Here is an 18,991-nt window from a genome sequence, read left to right as displayed (position 1 = left end):
TGAAGCCATAACTTCTGTCTTTGTTCTACTACAGCACAAACTGGAGGGAGCCCTGCTGGCCCTGGGTCAGTTCCAGCACGCCCTCTCTGAGCTGCAGGCCTGGCTGAGCCACACCCACACCACCCTGGACACTCAGCGACCCGTCAGCTCGGACCCCAAGGCCATCGAAATCGAGCTGGCAAAACACCACGTACGTCTCCGTTCATTACAAGAAGCAAATATCTTGTCTCGTCAACCTGGTCACTAGTGAAGTTCAGTACCACTAATATCCTTCTCGATCCGATACTGAATAAAATTCAGGTTTGCTAGCGGCGATAACTATGTGATATCGATACTTTGTGTAAATAAGCCTTAATGTGTCTAAGTAGTGCATTTCACATCATAGTTTCATAAACAATGCAAGACTTCAGAGTAATTTATTTATTTATTTTGAAGCATATTGAGGAAGTAGTCTGATTTACTATGTAGCCGAGCTAATACAACAACAGAAAACAATTAAAATAATAAGACCATTAAAATAAATTATTGTTTAACTATTGAGAACTACTTTAAAATGAAAATTTGCATCTTAATTGTGACCCTGTTCTCTCCTCTTCTGTCCTCGTCATCATAAATACCTCGTATTCTGTGTTGTGGTTGAACCTGAGGTGTTTCACAATGTTACTTAAGTATCGAAAGTATCGACATTTTGATTTGAGAATTGATTTAAAGACCTGGTATCAAAGGTATCGATGTTTCGGTATCGTCCTGCACATCACTACTGGTCAGGTTGAAACTGCAAAATACTACATTTCCTTATTAGCCAGTTGTGTGTTGATCTTAAATGTCCATTCACAAATAAAATCAGTCGTAACTTTTAACATAACGTTTTTAACTTCTGCCCTGTTAAACTTTAATTTCTAATCTCTTTCTCCTCACCGTGGCCCATCAGGTTTTGCGTAACGATGTCCTCTCCCATCACGCCACGGTGGAGACGGTGAACGGCGCTGGTGCGGAGCTGCTGGAGTCCTCCCCCGGAGACGAGGCCAGCCACCTGAGGGACCAGCTGGACCAGCTCAACCAGAGCTGGGAGAGTCTGCTCCTCAAGACCCAGGAGAGGCAGAAGCTCCTGGAGGCGGCGCTGCAGCAGGTAAAGTCCAGATCTGTATCATCTTTAGGAAGCTGAGCTACAAAAAAAACACAAAAAAAAAACAAATAAAATGTTTAATGCTTGTTTTATGATCACAGCTGAAACAGTAGCAGTAAAAATTTTCACGATGTGTTCCCTTCCTGCAACAGTCGGGATTAATTTCCATCTGCTCTCCCTCCGTTAGGCTGAAGGTTTCCATGGCGAGCTGGAGGAGTTCCTCCAGTGGCTGAGGAGGACGGAGAGTCAGCTGTCGGCCGCTAAGCCAACAGGTGGCCTCCCTGAAACGGCCAGGGAGCAGCTCCAGCAGCACATGGTAACGGAGACTCACATTACACCCAAATACTCACGGCATGACACAATACACAGGCACATATTAGCTCGGTTTATTGGTGTTCTGGTGTTATTTCACTGGCATAGTGTCATGAACAAATCAGTTGCAGATTTATTGTTGTTAAACATATAAAAACTTTGTCACTCAAGCCGATACTGAGTTAACGATACAATTTTCTCACAGTTTATTTTTTATTTCATTTAACAGAATGAGCTTGCAAATTGTGCAAATGTCCTTTAATTAATTGAATTGTCAGACAAAAAACACATTTCTGAGGTAGAATGTAACTTCAAAACATAAATTCTACAGAAATGATATTTCCTCTTTCCAAAAACTAACAAAACTATCGACTGTTTCCTCTTATAAAAACATAGATTCATCCGTAATGTCGCATATGAAGTCTTTTGACAGACAAAATAATTGTAACAATAAAAAAAAGCTGCATCTTTAAAACAAATCCCGCCTCAGAATAACTAAATGAATAATACAACTGAACAAAATCTCTGCAGATAAACAAACTAAGGCTTGCACATGTTCCTAATTTGGGATTTACATGTTTTTTAAGGAACATCAGCAAATCTGAGTAATGATGATCTAGTGAACTCAAAACTAGTTTACGCCCTCTGCTGTTTAAAACGCGCATCCCGATTCATTTTTACACATTTTTAACTGCCTCGTGATGCATCGTTACATCTCAACTAAACAGTGTAAAACCATTTTAACAACAAGCAGATGCACAGAGTATTGACTTACATTTACACAGAGAGACACTCGATGGCAGATGGCGGCTGTGAAACCTTAGTAGCGTCCATTGTTCTGAACCGGCCGGTCTCGTCTCTCATCCCGATCATGTTTTGTGTCTTCAGGAGCTTCAGGCTCAGCTGAGTCAGCGAGGCGAGCAGTACCACCACCTCCTGGACCAGGGAGAGTCCATGCTGCTGGCCCGTGGGGGAGAGGAAGCAGGACCCGGAGCCACCCAGACCCAGCAGAACCTGGCCATGCTGCAGAACAAGTGGGTCAGCCTCAACACCAAGATGGACGACCGCAGGGTAAGAGCACGCGGACGGACTCGTGTTGTTTTGTAGACGTCCTCGAATTGTTTGTGGTTGAGCTTTAACACTTTTTAACTTCTTTAGGCAAAGCTGGAAGAGGCAGTTTCCTTGGCGACCGGTTTTCAGACTTCGCTGCAGGACACCATCAACTGGCTGACCCAGGCTGAACAAACCCTCAACATGGCTCAGCCCCCCAGCCTCATGCTGGACACTGTCCTCTTCCAGATCGATGAGCACAAGGTAGAAAACACGAACAGCCCCTCGTCACCGCTCTGTCTCCTCAGTTCTCAGCTTCTCCTAACTTTCCACTCTCCCTCTGTGCCCGTGCAGGTGTTTGTGAACGAGGTGAACACCCACAGGGAGCAGGTCCTGGCTCTGGAGAAGGCCGGTTCTCAGCTTCGCTTCGCCAGCCTGAAGCAGGACGTGGTCCTCATCAAGAACCTGCTGCTCAGCGTCCAGGCCCGCTGGGACAAGCTGGTCCAGAGGTCACTGGACCGCGGCCGTCACCTCGACGAGGCCCGCAAACGAGCCAAGCAGGTAGAGGATGATTAAACACTGACGACATGACGATGGTTTTTGGTAGAAATGTGGCTTCAGACCTTTAAATGTGTCCATGCATACACCTTCTCTAGTTCCACGAGGCCTGGAGGAAGCTGACAGACTGGCTGGAAGAAGCCGAGAAGAGACTGGACTCAGAGCTGGAGATCTCCAATGAACCAGACAAGATCAAAATACAACTGACCAAACACAAGGTACCACAGGCTTCAACAAAGAGAAGCATCATCAAACCATAAACGTCTTTATATTTTTCAACCGTTCTTCCGTCTGTGCAGGAGTTCCAGAAAGCGCTGGGATCCAAACAGCCGGTTTACGACACCACGGTGAGGTCTGGGAAGGCCATGAGGGACAAAGCTCAGCTGCCGGCAGACACCCAGAAACTGGACCACCTGGTTGGAGAAGTCCGCGACAAGTGGGACACCGTCTGTGGGAAGAGTGTGGAGAGGTAAAGAGGACGAAGAGAGAGCTTTAACTGAGCTGAAAAATAAAACGCGACGACTAACAGCTGCTGTTTCTTCCTCCTGTTCTGCCAGACAACACAAGCTGGAGGAGGCTCTGCTGTTCTCAGGCCAGTTTGCTGAGGCTCTTCAGGCTTTGGTGGACTGGTTGTACCGAGTGGAGCCTCAGCTCGCTGAAGACCAGCCCGTCCATGGAGACCTGGATCTGGTGTCTAATCTCATGGACTCGCATAAGGTGTGGACACTGTGTTTTTGAAGTTTGAACAGAAATGGTGCTTTTTTCATTTTTATTTTGTGAGGTGCAAGTTGAACAGAACATTAATTTAAATAATATAAATACAACTAAGACTAAGAAATAAATTAGACTATATGAAATAAAATCCATATCAAATTGTCATAATAAAAACAGTGGTGGGTTCTTGCAGTATATAACAGACGCTTCATTTCAGCTTTTAATAAAATGTTATACATGGTCAGATGTTTAATCAAGTTCCAGGTGTTTCTTCCCTTGTTGCAGCTTGTCCAGTCTGCATCTTTCAATATCAATACTTTTTAGATCCAAACTTTTGACTGTTTGGCCTTTTGAAGGTTCACTTCCATCCATGCACTGCAAAAACAGCATTACTAGAAAGAAGCAAAATATTCTTAAATTCAATCAAATCATCTTGTATTAAGAGAAAAAAATCTGCCACTGAGTTAAGCTTTTTTTGTTTGACAAAAAATCTTAATATAAGGACAGAGTTCTGTAAGATGCATTTCTTACATACAAGTTTTGCAGTGTGCAGGTGAAAAACTTACAGCAGCAACAGAGCTAAGGAGGCTAAGCTAATTCAAAACTCAGTGCCATAGAAATGAAGTGTTGTTACCACCATTATCATCAGCACCGGGGCCACATCTCTAATGTTTAATAGTAATAATGTCTCCAGTGTGGTCCTCTATAACGTTAACGCTCTCTGTGCTTCCAGTCTTTCCAAAAAGAACTGGGTAAGAGAACAGGCAGCGTTCAGGCTCTGAAGCGTTCGGCTCGGGATCTGATGGAGACCGGCCGCGACGACACGGCGTGGGTCAAAGTTCAGCTGCAGGAGCTCAGCAACCGCTGGGATACGGTGTGCGCTCTGTCGGTCACCAAGCAGACCCGCCTCCAGCAGGCCCTCAAACAGGTCCGACAGGACGCTTCATTTAAACCTCCTTTTATTGCAGATTCAATCCCCGATCACTATTAAACCCCCGTTTCCTTTACTTATTCTCAACCCCCGTCAGGCGGAGGAGTTTCGGACGGCGGTGCAGGTGCTGCTGGAGTGGCTGTCGGAGGCCGAGCAGACGCTTCGTTTCCGTGGCGTCCTGCCCGAGGAGGCGGAGACTCTGCAGGCGCTGCTGCACACGCATCGAGACTTCATGGGCACGGTGGAGGAGAAGAGGGCCGACGTGAACAAGGCGGCCGGCATGGGAGAGGGCATCCTGACCGTGTGTCACCCCGACTCCATCACCACAATCAAACACTGGATCACCATCATCAGGGCGCGCTTCGAGGAGGTGAGGAGGGCCGCTGCACCAGCCAGTCAAAACATCGTATCGAATTAAATTCACACGGATCTGAAACGAAACCGAGACTAAAAAATCTAAAATTTTCTCCGTGCAGGTGCTGACTTGGGCCAAGCAGCACGAGCAGCGTCTGGAGACGGCTCTGAACGAGGTGCTCAACAACGCCAACCTGCTGGAGGAGCTGTTGTCATGGTTACAGTGGGCCGAGACAACTCTGGTGCAGAGGGACACGGAGCCGCTTCCTCAGGACATCCCGCAACTCAAAACACTCATCACGGAACACCAGGTGGGCGTCCGCCGGTTGTTTGTGGGTCTCCAGACGGTGTTTAGTGTTTGTGTAATGAAGTGCATGTCTAGGTGGAAACGCATCCATTAACGTTTGAGTCACTCACTGTTGTTGTTTTGTTTTCATTTCTGCTCCAGATGTTTATGGAGGAGATGACGAGGAAGCAGCCGGACGTCGACAAAGTGACAAAGACGTACAAGAGGAAACCGGCGGAGCCTCCGAGCAGCCTGGCTGAGAGGAGAGGAGCTCGTACGTGTTTACCTCTCCGCGCACAAATATTATCTTCTTCTGCACGACAGCATGAGCGCATGGCTTAGAAATGTAGGGATGTCCCGACCCGTGTTTGGGTCGTTCCAGGAGAGGTTACAGGCTTTTATTAAGGTTTATTAGACCCAAAATCACATCAGTCTGGAGTCAAAGCTGCCAAAAAAGCGAAGCAGAAGAAGACGTTCTCCTGACTAAACATGAGGAATTATTTAATGTGGATGTTGATTGGTGTCAGGCTTATTTATTTCAGGTCTACCATAAAACCACAAACCACGTCTTTGTAGCATCGAAACATCTCCTTCTTTGTTAGATAGAGTCAAAGCTGCCAACAAATAATGAGGAAGAAGAAACTAAATCATGTGGCTGAACTTGTTTTGCTGTGTGGAAAATGAAGAGTGAAATCAGACATTAGACTGCACACATTTCATTAAAAACAGAAAGAAATATTGGCGTGTTGTAAACGTTTTCACCTGTTATGTATATTATCACAGGTAAACACCAGCAGCAACAGCAGCAGCAGCAGCAGCAGCATCAGGCGGCCATGCAGGTCCCTGGAGGAAACCCCCGTCTCACCCAGCTCTGTGCCCGGTGGCAGCAGGTTTGGCTTCTGGCTCTGGACCGGCAGCGGAAACTCAACGACGCTCTGGACAGACTGGAGGAGGTAGACGTAGCACATTTTACTCGTACATCGTACATTATTAAAGCTCCATTCGTTTCTGTGCAACCAAGCTAAACGCATTATCCGTCCTCAGCTCAAGGAGTTCGCCAACTTTGACTTTGACGTGTGGAGGAAGAAGTACATGCGCTGGATGAACCACAAGAAGTCCCGCGTCATGGATTTCTTCAGACGCATCGACAAGGATCAAGACGGAAAGATCACGCGGCAGGAGTTCATCGACGGCATCCTAGCTTCAAGTACGACGCTCGTCTCTGTTGTTTTTTTTTATTGTTATTACTGTTTCCTCTGGCTTTAAATAACTTATAACGTCCTGCTGTGCAGAATTCCCAACCAGTAAGCTGGAGATGACGGCCGTGGCAGACATCTTCGACCGGGACGGGGACGGTTACATCGACTACTACGAGTTTGTCGCTGCCCTGCATCCAAACAAGGACGCGTACAGACCGACCACGGACGCCGACAAGATAGAGGACGAGGTAACAGAACGAGCCAAGAAGAAAAAGAATCGGAACAAAAAACAGCGAAGGCGGCTTTTATTGACGTCCTGTCCGTGGGTTTGCAGGTGACTCGACAGGTGGCGCAGTGTAAATGTGCCAAGAGGTTCCAGGTGGAGCAGATAGGAGAAAACAAATACCGGGTAAGTTCAGCTCAGCCTCTGTTTATCTGGTTGTTATTTATAGAAGCACGAGCTAAAAATACAGTTATAAATAAAATACTAGTGATTTCCAAGTGTTTCCAAGAAATTCTAATGAAATATATTACTTGTAAATAGAGTTTGGTCCTGTTCTGATTAATAGAAAGTGTATTATTATTATTATTGTTATTGTTATTATTATTATTCATGCCTGTCTGTGTCTGCTCTTCATTAACCTTCATAACTTCACAGCATTTCTTCATGTGTTTCCGTCTCACATCATGGTCTCATGGTGTATTTATAAGTGTCCTGATAACATCAGTATATATTTATATATATATATATGTGTGTGTGTGTGTTTACATAACATGTTTTTAACACCTCACAGCGCTCCAGGATTGCCTTCTTTGCCATCACTCAAACTTATTTATTATTATTAATATTAATAAAACCCTGTAAACGTGACAGCACAGATACACACTGGGCTTTTATTTTGAAGGCTGGAAAGTAAAAGACGATATTGACAGTCCTTTACTTTTCTGAACCCCCACAAATATAAATAATAATAATAGTAATAAATTGTTGTATGTTTGAGTTCAGATTTATTTTGGACATTGCAAAAATAAAATACAGACAAACAGAAGATCATGTTTCCTGGATCTCAAGTGAGCAGCTGTGACCTGAGTTCTGTTCTGTCTATAAATAACATGCAGGTTATGTGGTTTATCAAGTGGAATAAAAGTATTAAAATGTGCCATGGAGAACAGTAATGACACAAATAAAAATCAAGTACGATAAAGATATTAAAAAGGAAAAAGAACCAAGTAAAAGCTAATGAGGCTAAGCTAATTATCTGCTGTTTGTCGCTAAGGTAGCGGTTCTTTAAGCTGGTTCACTCAGCCTCTATAAAACCAGGTCTGAACATGTGCCTGAGGTTCAGATTTTGTAGGAAGCCTTCAGTAACTAGTGTGTGTGTGTCTGTGCAGCGTTTTTACAGGAGACATAACCTCAGTTTTCACAGTTTTCAGCAGCATTTACTGGATCGTCACCGCTACAGCGTCTGTCTCCGCTCCATCATTATCCTCTGGGTAATGATGTCCGGTGTCAGGCTGCAGGACACTGGACATACTAATAGCCCCCGCGGTCCGTCTGTCCGTCCGTCCTCGTGTCTGTCTCTTTGCTCACGTTTGTGTCTGGCTGCTGTCTTCACCTCATTCATCGTCGGCTCATTCGCTCCACTTTCACGTCCACTGCACCTTCCTGTCGCCTCCACCTCTAACTCTGAGCTCAAAGTAACAGAAGTCGTTTGCACAGGGATGAACTGAAGGCGTCCTTTCATACGTGACAGATGTCAGTACATGTTGTTTCACTCTCGCTCTTGTTTCTTTCTCCTTGTCTTCCTCCGCTCCGTGTCCACTGGATTTATTGTAGTTCTTCCTCGGAAACCAGGTAAAGTGACACACGTGTGATGCTGTGAATGGACGCGTGAAATCTGCTTCCACGTCTCTCGTCGCCGACAAAGGAGCGCAGTGACTTCTAAAAACAAACAAACAAACAAACAAAAAAAAGAATTTCATGCAGCGCTCCTTGGTGGCTGTGCGACGTGTGAGCAGGTTTCACCGTCCGCTTGATTTGTTTGGTTTTGAGAGTTGACAAATTGCACAACGTGACGCTGGCGACGTTGACATGGCTGAGGTGGTAATTAGTGGTTCGGTGATATATAGTCTGCTTTGGACTGAAGCTGGGAAGCAAATCAAGCCGCTTGGAGATCTGCTTTGCTGGGAAAAAAAAAGAAAAAACAAAATGTTTCTGTAATCTTTTGGAGTGATTTCTTATTGGTGATGATGATGCTGCTTTGGTTTTGAGCTGCTGGGTGAACTGGGCTGAGAAATCGTTTGAGTCCATGCATGTTTTTTTTTTCCTTTTTGATGCATGTCGTAGCGAAGCGTTTACATGTTGTGATTCGTGTGAAACTCACTGACTTTTTCCTCTGCCTTCTCCGCTGCTCCTTGCCGCTCCTTTTTCTTCTTCTTCTTTTCTTTCCTCCCTGTTAGTTCGGAGACTCTCAGCAGCTGCGTCTGGTCCGGATCCTGCGCAGCACGGTGATGGTGAGAGTCGGAGGAGGCTGGATGGCTCTAGACGAGTTCCTGGTGAAGAATGATCCGTGCAGAGGTGAGCGACGTTCACACAGGAGCACATCTCCTTCATACAGCTCTGTCTTTATTCACACGGCCTCGCAAGAGCCTGACCGACGCTGGAGGAAAACCAGATCAAATAAAACGACTAATCTGTTTCCACGATGCACCATGTGAAGAGGAATTACACCGATGCTTGTTTGCTCCCTCAGGCTTACATGGATAAGGTCTGCAGGCAAACAAAATATATATCTTTGTACATTTTAGACATTTAAGAGCCTTTAAGGTCCTACTCCAGCCTCACCGATCAGGCATAACATTATGACCACGTTCCTAATATTGTGTAGGTTTTCTTTGTCCCTTGTTGATCAGTTTCTAGTGAATTTTGAGGCCCAGGTGGATGTTTTTTTTTTTTTTTACTGCAAAAACATTATTATTAGAAAGAAGCAAAATATTCTTATGTTCAGTCTTGTCATATGTCAAATTCTTAAAATAAGCATGAAGCTCTTGTTGTCTCTGAACAAAATGTAAGATGCATTTCTATAATATGCATTTCTATAGATGTGTATAGTGACACGTCTAGAAAACTACGTATGCAAACACTCACTGACAACCTGATACTGGAAAACTGAAAACTTGGTGACGTGATTGAGTGTGAAACTTGTAGAACTTCCCTGTTTAAATGCCACAAACTCTTAAATGGTTAAATTTAAATTTCACTTTTTTATTTTGTCTTTTCCTACAATACGCTATTTAGAAAAATAGTTAAAAGAAAAATTAACATTTACCAGACATTGTTTTGCTAATATAAAGCATCAAAGCACACATCTTAATTCTGACCATTTGAATTCTGCAAAGTCTCTGACGACTCATTAAGTTTTAGGTTTGTAGCAGCTTCTGCTCCTTTTAAATTTTGTTCTGTTTAAAAACTGTTCTTTTTTGAAGTTGTTTCAGCTTATATGTGATATTGTCACACGATGTTCTCCTGTCAGTGGTCATAATGTTGTGGCTGATCTGTGCATTTTTTTATACCCTCTCCTCCGTCATGGATAGTGTCGCTCAGGCTCTAGCTCTTATACAAACACACAGTCGCTGCTCTTCACACTAACACCCAGAGACGCCTCCTGACGTAAACACACGTGTCTCATACATCAACACTGTGTCCAAAGAAGGACGACACACGGACTCGTGGCCTCAGCAGGTGAAGCGGTGACGCGCTGCACCACCGTCTCTTTTCCAGTGACGTCGTTGAGCTCCTCTCTCTATCTCCTCCTCTTTTTTTTCTATAACGTCTGTCTCCTCTGATCGTGTCCATCCTGAGGGAGCTGCTCGTCTTCACCTCCTCTTTATTTCTGTGTGTAGACGGCGGCTCGGTCCTCTCCTCTGTCTCTGTCTCTGTCCCTGTCCCTGTTCATTCTCTTCTTATTTATAACGGTACTTTTTGCATGATGCATGATCCTCTCCCTCTTCCTCCCACCCTCCTTTTTCTCCCTCCTCTTTTCTCTTTCCCCAGTGCAACATCCAGGACTTAAGATTCTCCGCTCCGATTCCAGTAGCTCCATCTCATCTCGTATAGGTTGGACTTCTTCTCCTCTATCTCTCACGCCTTTTCTCCTAACTGCCTGTCCCTCCTCCGCCCGGTTTGTTTGGTTTGCTCAATTCTTCACGTCTTCTCTTGGAGTCACTCTTCCGGGGTTCCTCCTTTCTTCTTCTTCTTCTTCTTCTCTACCATTATCTTTATTCTTCTTCTTCTTCTACTACTTCATTAGCTGCTGTCTCCTTATTCTTCTTCTTTTACTTTTCTTTCCTTCTTCCTTCATCTTCTTCCACCTCTTCTTCTTCGTTGGTTTCTTAGTGTGGCCTTGTTGCTGTGCCTTGCTGACTCTGATCACATGACTAACGTTATGTCTCCTCACTGTTCTGCTCTTCCTCCCCCTGACCTCCCCCCTCCTCCTCCTCCTCCTCCTCCTCCCTCTCCCTGGGCTGAAACCCTGATATGTCCAAGTCTGTTGTTCCTTTTTTTGTTTGTTTTCTGTTCTTTCTTTACACGTTTCAGGTGTCTCTGAACCCCAGTGGTCAGCTGTGTGTGTGTGTGTGTGTGTGTGTGTGTGTGTGTGTGTGTGTGTGTGCGTGTGTGTGTGTGTGTGTATATATAGGAAGTGGTGTGTGTGTGTGTGTGTTTGAGTGTGTGACTTTTCTCCATTCCACCACGAAGCATGCGGTTATTTCACATTGTCTCTTGTGTCTCTCAGTGACAGTCACTCCTGGCTATTTCTGCTGCCGAGGTATCTACACTTCCTCTCTGTCTCTCAATCCACCTCTCTCACTCTTCATCCCTCCGTCCGCCCAGCTGTCAGTCTCCATCTTTAACCACATCCGTCTGTCCTCTCTGTGTGTGTCCATATATGCGCGACCGGTCCAAACGTTTGGACGCACGCTCTCCTCGTTGAGTTAAATGAGACGGTGTGTCCAGACTCTCGACTGGTTGTGTATATATGTGATTATATATGTGTATATATGTGTGTGTGTGTGAGTGTGTGTGTGTGCGTGTGTGTGTGCAGTTTAAACTTGTGGTCAGGTTTGTGTGTGTGCAGGCGTTGTTGTTTGCGTCATGCTTTTAATCACTCACAGTAAAGGCAGGATTTGGCCAACCCCCTGGTCTTTAGGATTTAACTTTTCTTATTTTTCAAAATAAAAGCACAAAGCAAACAAATAGAAATTATCTATAAAGACATGACATGAAGAAGATAGTCTACAGATATTATTTTCTAAACACTTCTTTATCTCTTGGCTTTTTTTTCATTATTATTATCATTATTGTTATTATTAAAGTCTCTAAGGAGCGAGTCTGAGACCTGGGCGTGGCCAGCCTGGGTTTCTAATAACGCTGGCTTCCAACACGGCTCCTTTAAGTGTGATGGCTGGTTGGTGGGAGACACAATTACAGGGTGCACCTGGCTGGCTGGCTGGCATTGAGGGGGGACATAATTGCAGGGTGCACCCGTTTAATTTACCGGCCTCGTTGTTTGGTTGCTGGGGACGATGGCCGCGAGGTCACTGCTGCTACAGCTAAAGCTAAAGCTACAGCTACAGCTACAGCTACAGCTAGCTAGCTGCAGCCTCCTCTCTATCCTTCTCTCTCTTATTTTTGTTTAAGCCCATTTATTTCCCATTCATACTCTCTGAATCTTTCTCTCTTCATCTAGTTTTTGTTCTCTCTTGATCCTCTCCTCCTCCTCCTCTCTTTCTCTCTCTCTCTTCGTGGCTGGCTTCTCCAGGCTTGTTGTTGTCTGCTGAGGCTGCTGCACTACTTCTCTGTCCACGAATGCTGCTGAGTGTCGTTTGAAGAAGGGAGAAACCCTGAATATCTGGGCTCTCTCCTGCTAAGCATTAACCAGGCATGACCCCCCCAAACCACCCACCACCCCCGTTCCACACACATATATATGTAGTGTCTATACACGGAGAGTGTATACAGCAGATTGAGATGCTCCTTCGCAGCAAATAGTTTGAAACTCAGCGAGAGAGAGGCTGTGCTTTGCTCCCAGCGCTCTCAGATGTTTCTTTTTTTTTTCTTTTTTTTTAAAGCAAATACGCAATGAAAGCGTTTCACTGTGAAATGGAGACGCACGTCACTGCTTAAAGGACCAGCTCAACATTTTTGGGAAATGTTTGCTTTATCAAACATGAAGATGACGTGATTAGATCTTGTTTATTTCATCCAAGTGAAAACTGTTTTTTTGTGAATGACTTGAGGGGAGGGGATAGTTTGGGATCTAGTGAATTTGGAGGCCAGGTCAACACCTTGTGCTGTTCTTCATGTTTTAATGAAACACGCCGGATTGTTGGTTGGCTATTGAGCTTTAACCTCCTGAGACCCTGCGTCCTCATATGGGGACGCTTTTATCTGCCGTGCACCGGTAGTGAAGGCTCAGTACATGTTTATTCATGCTTATTAACTTTTCTAGTTTGATATGACATTAAAATTTAACAAATTTGCATTCACAAGTACTCTCCAATCCTGCTTTTGCGTTAAAATAAACAGGTACATATTGGGGACTTAAATTGTAAAACCTCCAGGCCTGAGCGATGAATCTCATGTGGAAGCGGAAAAAGCTGCAGTTCACCGAGTGGCCACTTGAGGCTCCAAAAGGGAACAAATCCCCATTTATTTATTTATTTTTATGAAAGTTTAAAATTTGCATAATTAGGGCGTTCTCACTTTGAGTGACAGGTGTTAGCCTGAGCTAACAGGTAGCACAGAGTTGCGTGGGCAGGTCTCAATGCCCATATTTGGAGTATCTGAGTGTGGGCGGAGTAAAGGTCATTCAACATGGCGACCACAGGCTCCGCCCACTTCAGGCTTCATTTTTGAGATTCAGAATCCAATGGGTGACATCACGATGGGTTTGTCCAAAGTATAAACAGTTAATAGTGACCACATATAGTACCAGTTCAAATATGATGCTTACTTTTTATACTTCTTCTTCTCCTACTAGTCCCAAATACTTAAAGATCTTAATCTTATTTTTAAGAAATTCCAAACTAATGGTTGGGTCTCACAAGATAAAATCTGAGCAGTTTATTAAAAAAAAAAAAAAAATGTTGGACTCTTCCTTTAAAGGTATTGAATTAAAGAAAACGCATTTATCTGACAAGAAGACAGATTTGTCTGCAGTGACGACAACGTCTCCACACATGTAGACAACTTGCAGACTTTCGCTGCGTATCTAATTTATTAATTTCCTCCCACCTTTGCACTCAAACCTCACTCACATCCCCCCGTTCAAAAAAACAAACAAAAACAAAACAAAACAACAACGACCAAAGTGCACTTCCAACTTCCTGAACCCCTGAACCCCAAACTCCCGCTCCGCTCACATGCACTCTCAAATGAAAAACATGCACTGACTCTGACGTCTGCAGCCAAGGAAGCACTGACTCTCTCCCTCACAATGCTCGCTGCCTCTGCCGCCCCCTGCTGGAGGAAAAACTGAGCCAGCACAAATTAAACTTCACTTTGCTTTCCTCTACCTCCAGCTCGTGGTCGCACCAACCTGGAGCTGAGGGAGAAGTTCATCCTTCCTGAAGGAGCGTCTCAGGGTCTGGCCGCCTTCCGGTCCCGGGGCCGGCGCTCCAAACCGGGCTCCCGCAACGCCTCGCCCACCCGCTCCTCCTCCTCGGCCTCCCACAGCGGCGCCTCCCTCCCCTCGGCTCCCTCCGCCCCTGCCACACCAACCGCCTCCGCATCGTCCAGGGTAGGTTTCCTCTTTCACGTCCACTCGGATTAATGACAGAGTCGCACTGAATGAGTCACGGCACAAGTTATCATTTGTATTTCCACTGGTTTTGGAAGAAAAAAAATATCAAACTTTTTAAGTCTAACGTAGCATTAGAGCAAACTAACCTGAGCAAGCACACGATCCCTCAGAGCTTATTTGTTGTTGTCGTTGTCTGATTTGTCAGCAGTGTGAAAGCATTACTCTGTGTGTGTGTGTGTGTGTGTGTGTGTGTGTGTTCCTTTTATGCATTTATGTGCCACATTTGTTGTCATTCTCCTGTTGTTGTCAGAAATCACCACATCCTTTAACTGTGATTTTTTTTTTTTTTTTTTTTTTCTTCTTTGTTGTTTTTCTTCATCTTTTCTCCTCGTTCCTGTCGCTCCACCCTGCTAACCTGCCTCCCCTGCATTGTTGGGAAATCTCTGTGGGAATAAAATAAATAAAACCATCCGCTCTCACACAAAAAAATAAATAAATAAACTCAAACGCTGCACTCCCTCGCTAACCAAAAAAAAAAAAAAAAAACCTCCTACCCTTCCCTCCTTAACTCGCTCCCTCCTCTTCCCTTCATTCGCTTCTCCCCTACGCTGCTTTGCTCTCCTCCTTCTCCTCCACCCTTCCTTCCTTCCCTTCCTTCCCTTCCTCCCTTCAGTCCTCCCATACTCACTCGCGTGACTATGCCAAGCCCTGGCTGGCGCACAGTAAAACTCCAACGCCAACCAAGTGCCAGTGCTGCCCAGATCTCGGTCACAGCCACACCACCCCTGGGCACGAGGTAACGCACTCACCCCACCCACCCACCCACCCACCCAATCAACCCACCCACCCACCCACCTCCCTGCCCCACCCGAACCCCGTCCCACTGGTCGCGCTAATGCACTAACACACAATCCTGGGTGTCCGGCCACGTACGAAGGTTGTCAGTGTGAAAAAGTTTGTTTTCATGTTTGAGTTTTAGCTCAAAGAACAAACATGATAGATAGATAGATAGATAGATAGATAGATAGATAGATAGATAGATAGATAGATAGACTATGTTTTTGGACAATTATTGTCTATAAAAAACATTTATATGTATTAATTGCATAGTTTTCTTAGAAGTTTAAACATCGTTTTTAAGTTCAGTTTGGTTTAAATTAGGAAAAACATGTAATAAACTGTCTATTAGTGACGTATTTAAGGAACAGATCAGAGTTAATTTCAATTCAGACACTTTTTTTTAATATGAGGAATTTGTTTTATTATCAAATTATCAATTGAAGCCGCTTTAATTGATAATTTATTTGATAAAGCTGTGCATGCAGTGATAAAGCTTCTTAGCTGCTTATATGAGAGTAAAGTGAACATATTTAAAAGAGATTTATAGGTTTATAATGAGCATTTATCTTTATTTTAGAGCACAAATAATCAAGTAACAATTCAATTCAAGTCAAGTAATAATCATGAAAATAAACAGTAGCCGCCTCAGATTTATGGTTTAATATAATCATACGAGAAAGTTAATGAAACACATAATCTCTGTGAAGGTTCTCAGTCATCCAGGTCAGGGTACGTTCAAAAACACTAAAGAAAAGCAACTGGACTTTGGATTTTCTTGAAGTCCAGTCCACAAGTCCAGTTGCTGTATTTCAGCGTTTTTGGGTCAGTAGCTTTCAGAATTAGCACCTATTTGTGCATCTGTGTGTGTTTAGCATCCATGTGTTGTTGAATATGTGTTTGTGTAGCTCTACATGTGCTGCTTGTGAGTGTTTATGCATCAGTTCAAATCTCAGTGCATCATCTAACGTCGTCCACCTAGCTGATGTCTCCCGTGTGCTCCTGCAGGGGGCGCCGTCTGGGTCCAAACTGAAGAGGCCGACCTTCCACTCGAGCCGAGGCTCGCTGACGGGAGAGAACGGCGGGACGACGCACACCAGCAAACCATCACGGACCGGTGAGACGACCATGACGTTTCTACCCCGGAGGCTTTGATAACTGGGGTTAATTACAAACGACTGATGTTGGACCCAGATTTAATGGCAAATACCAGGTTCATCCTCATATTTCACTTAAAAACTCTTTTTGACCCATTGTAATTGTTTTTTCTCCATCAGATCCGAAGCGAGGGGCGTCCACGGCCAGCGGTCCGACCAGCCGAGCCGGCAGCCGGGCCGGCAGCAGGGCCAGCAGTCGCCGTGGCAGCGACGCCTCGGACGCATCGGAGCTCCAGGACGCCCGCTCCGTCTGCTCCGACACCTCAGACACCCCGAGACGACCCGGCGGGGGGGCCAAACCCTCCAAGATCCCCACCATCTCGAAAAAGGCCCCCAGCCCCAAGACCCCGGGCTCCGCAAAGAAATAGGCGCCTCAGAGGAACCGGAGCAGCACCATTACTCCTCCACTCTGGCAGAGGGCGGGGCCGCTGTCGTCGGCCATCTTGGGTGTACCAGCATCCGTCTATAGGGCTTGTCTACTATGAGTGCACTATGACTGACATATGACGGGGGAAAGAAGGAGGTGGACAAGTTGAATGAGTCCTTCTCACTCTTTCCCCAGTCTCTTAAAAAGACTGAAACATGCACAAGAGGAAGAAGAAGAAGAAGAGTTCTTACTGCGGGGTCAACGCCGACTCTTCCCCTTTAAGAAGCGACCCCTAGTTTGCCTTCCAGTGTCCTGCTTCTTCTTTCAAACGTTCCCCACCAGCGTGGAACCAAAACCGACCTGATGAGATGCTGCCTTACTTTGTGTTACACACTTCTGTCGTGATCAGAGAAACAGGAAGTCTTGAAACCGCTTTGTACCACACTGACACACAAACACATCTGAACACAGAGGCGGTGCAGGGAGTGGGACACGCCACCACCACCTCCACCACCACCACCACCACGGCTACAAAAACAAAAAAAAAAGAAAAAAGAAAGAATTGTGGGTAATTATTTTGGCTTGTGGGCCAGATGCCTCAACGATGAGTTAAAAAAGAAATATGCAACGACTGCCATGTCGCTTCCCGTGGACTTGTTGGCGAGGAAAAGAGTCGCCTCAGCAGATCTGCAGAGACGGACACCGCATGTGGGAAGCGCCGAAACCTCAGACTCGGAGGATCGGTGGTGGTCACGGTGGCGGTGCTGCTGCAGCCGAGGGCAAACACTCACACACTCAAACACCGCAGAGCAGACTCCTCCCGACCGCTGGAACGTCCAGGCCGGCCTCGTGTGTGCATTTCAACAAAGGGCGGTGCGGTTTTGTCACATGCCGACGTAACAATCCCGACACAGAAATTACAAACTGGCAATAGATGCGAACTATTTTTATGGTGACGCACTCGACTAACAGCACATTACTGACAATATGCGACATGTGTAACCTAACCCGATGTTAATGGTCGCAGAGTTCGACAACCAGCATGCACTAATTGTCTCTTCCCTCTGCAGTTCCACCTTAACGTCTACACTGTGTTGCCCTTAGCAACCCAGCAGCACACACACACACACACACCTTCTCACACCTACACACATATACACACACACGTTAAGAAGGGGTGTGTGTGTATTTGTGCGCGCGCCATGTGTGTCTTTGTTACAGGAATTAACTAGAGGTCATTGACTTGAGTCACTGTATGCAAAATTTTAATTTGCGAATGTCCTTTTGTTTTTCCTTCTCGTTTGTTTTCTGGTTAATTTATAATCCAGCTGTACTGTTGTTATCTAGCTTGAAAGAAAGATCTATTTATTTTTCAGTTTCATGTCATATCACCGTTCGCAAAGAGTGATTTAGTATTATGGTTAAAGAAATTGTGATTTTTATTATTATTATTTTTTTTTTTTGTACTGAGAACATGTCCACTTCGCTCTTTTGACATGGTTTGTGTGTAAAGTGTGTTTCTACTCCTCCATTGTAACATTATTCACTAGGTCACTGGTTCCAGTGGCAGCCTTGTCTGTTTCAGTTTTCTTTATTGCTAATAACGACAGTTTCCTGACCATGACCAAAGGGGTTTGCCCTTCATGTGTAGAGAGAACTACAAATATGAATGACAGGGGGACCTGGGTGGAGGGGACCAATGAGAGAGGGTTTCCTGTCTCTTGTCCCTCCCCAGCGTCTCTTCTTCTAGGCTTTTTTTTTTTTCTTTTCTTTTCAAATGTCCCGTCGCTGGCGGGGTCCGAGTTTGTCTCTGTGTTATCTCCGTGTAAGAGATATGAAGTTTATGAAATTACAGTAAGAAAGAAGACATCTTAAGGTGATTTTTATTTATTTATTTGTCTCTCTCTGATTGGGTGGGAGGGTTGGGGAGGGGGAGGGGGCGCAGAAGACTCGTCCGCCACCTTTTTGATGCTGTGCTTCTCATCACCGTGACGACGAGAACACGGAGGGATGGACGCTTGTTACTAGGAGGCAACAATTGTGTAAAAGTAAAAACTAAAATTATAAACAATTTTTTTGTTCTGTTTTTGTATTAAAAAATATGCTTGCAGTAAATCTGTCTCTGGTCTTTGATTTACTTTCCGTCTGTGAATTAACTGATTTCCAATTAACATTTTATATATGTAAGTATAGATGATATAATTGAAAAAGTAATGGATTAATTGATTAGTGGCTAATAGACATTATTTATATCTGGATTTTTTTTATCTTGCAATGTGGAAACTAGTATAGCATCCA

At 44.9% G+C, this 18,991-nt stretch overlaps 1 protein-coding gene across 29 annotated transcripts in view; it reads left to right on the top strand.

Annotated features, from left to right (window-relative positions):
• Positions 1-18,808, top strand: part of macf1a (microtubule actin crosslinking factor 1a) — a 228,628-nt gene extending 209,820 nt beyond the window's left edge. For 12 of the 29 annotated variants that reach the window (XM_047605949.1, XM_047605948.1, XM_047605950.1 and 9 more), the window contains 25 exons: positions 35-190; positions 932-1,129; positions 1,314-1,442; positions 2,327-2,509; positions 2,597-2,752; positions 2,843-3,049; positions 3,145-3,264; positions 3,346-3,515; positions 3,604-3,763; positions 4,494-4,688; positions 4,789-5,061; positions 5,168-5,356; positions 5,494-5,605; positions 6,115-6,284; positions 6,376-6,538; positions 6,624-6,778; positions 6,865-6,939; positions 8,368-8,385; positions 8,991-9,108; positions 10,585-10,647; positions 11,324-11,356; positions 14,112-14,329; positions 15,006-15,128; positions 16,178-16,286; positions 16,447-18,808. In XM_047605949.1, the coding sequence (XP_047461905.1) occupies positions 35-190; positions 932-1,129; positions 1,314-1,442; positions 2,327-2,509; positions 2,597-2,752; positions 2,843-3,049; positions 3,145-3,264; positions 3,346-3,515; positions 3,604-3,763; positions 4,494-4,688; positions 4,789-5,061; positions 5,168-5,356; positions 5,494-5,605; positions 6,115-6,284; positions 6,376-6,538; positions 6,624-6,778; positions 6,865-6,939; positions 8,368-8,385; positions 8,991-9,108; positions 10,585-10,647; positions 11,324-11,356; positions 14,112-14,329; positions 15,006-15,128; positions 16,178-16,286; positions 16,447-16,694 (3,741 nt within the window). In that variant the 3' untranslated portion in view covers positions 16,695-18,808. The remainder of the gene's footprint in view (positions 1-34; positions 191-931; positions 1,130-1,313; positions 1,443-2,326; positions 2,510-2,596; positions 2,753-2,842; positions 3,050-3,144; positions 3,265-3,345; positions 3,516-3,603; positions 3,764-4,493; positions 4,689-4,788; positions 5,062-5,167; positions 5,357-5,493; positions 5,606-6,114; positions 6,285-6,375; positions 6,539-6,623; positions 6,779-6,864; positions 6,940-8,367; positions 8,386-8,990; positions 9,109-10,584; positions 10,648-11,323; positions 11,357-14,111; positions 14,330-15,005; positions 15,129-16,177; positions 16,287-16,446) is intronic. The other 17 variants (XM_047605960.1, XM_047605956.1, XM_047605958.1 and 14 more) reach the window with 7 other exon arrangements.
• The last annotated feature ends 183 nt before the right edge of the window (positions 18,809-18,991 follow it).

The sequence above is a fragment of the Mugil cephalus genome, chromosome 14 (assembly GCF_022458985.1).
Source record: "Mugil cephalus isolate CIBA_MC_2020 chromosome 14, CIBA_Mcephalus_1.1, whole genome shotgun sequence".
NCBI classification, from domain to species: Eukaryota; Metazoa; Chordata; class Actinopteri; order Mugiliformes; family Mugilidae; genus Mugil; species Mugil cephalus.
The sequence above is the reverse complement of the archived record's forward strand: the minus strand, read 5'-3'. Positions and strand labels throughout refer to the sequence as shown.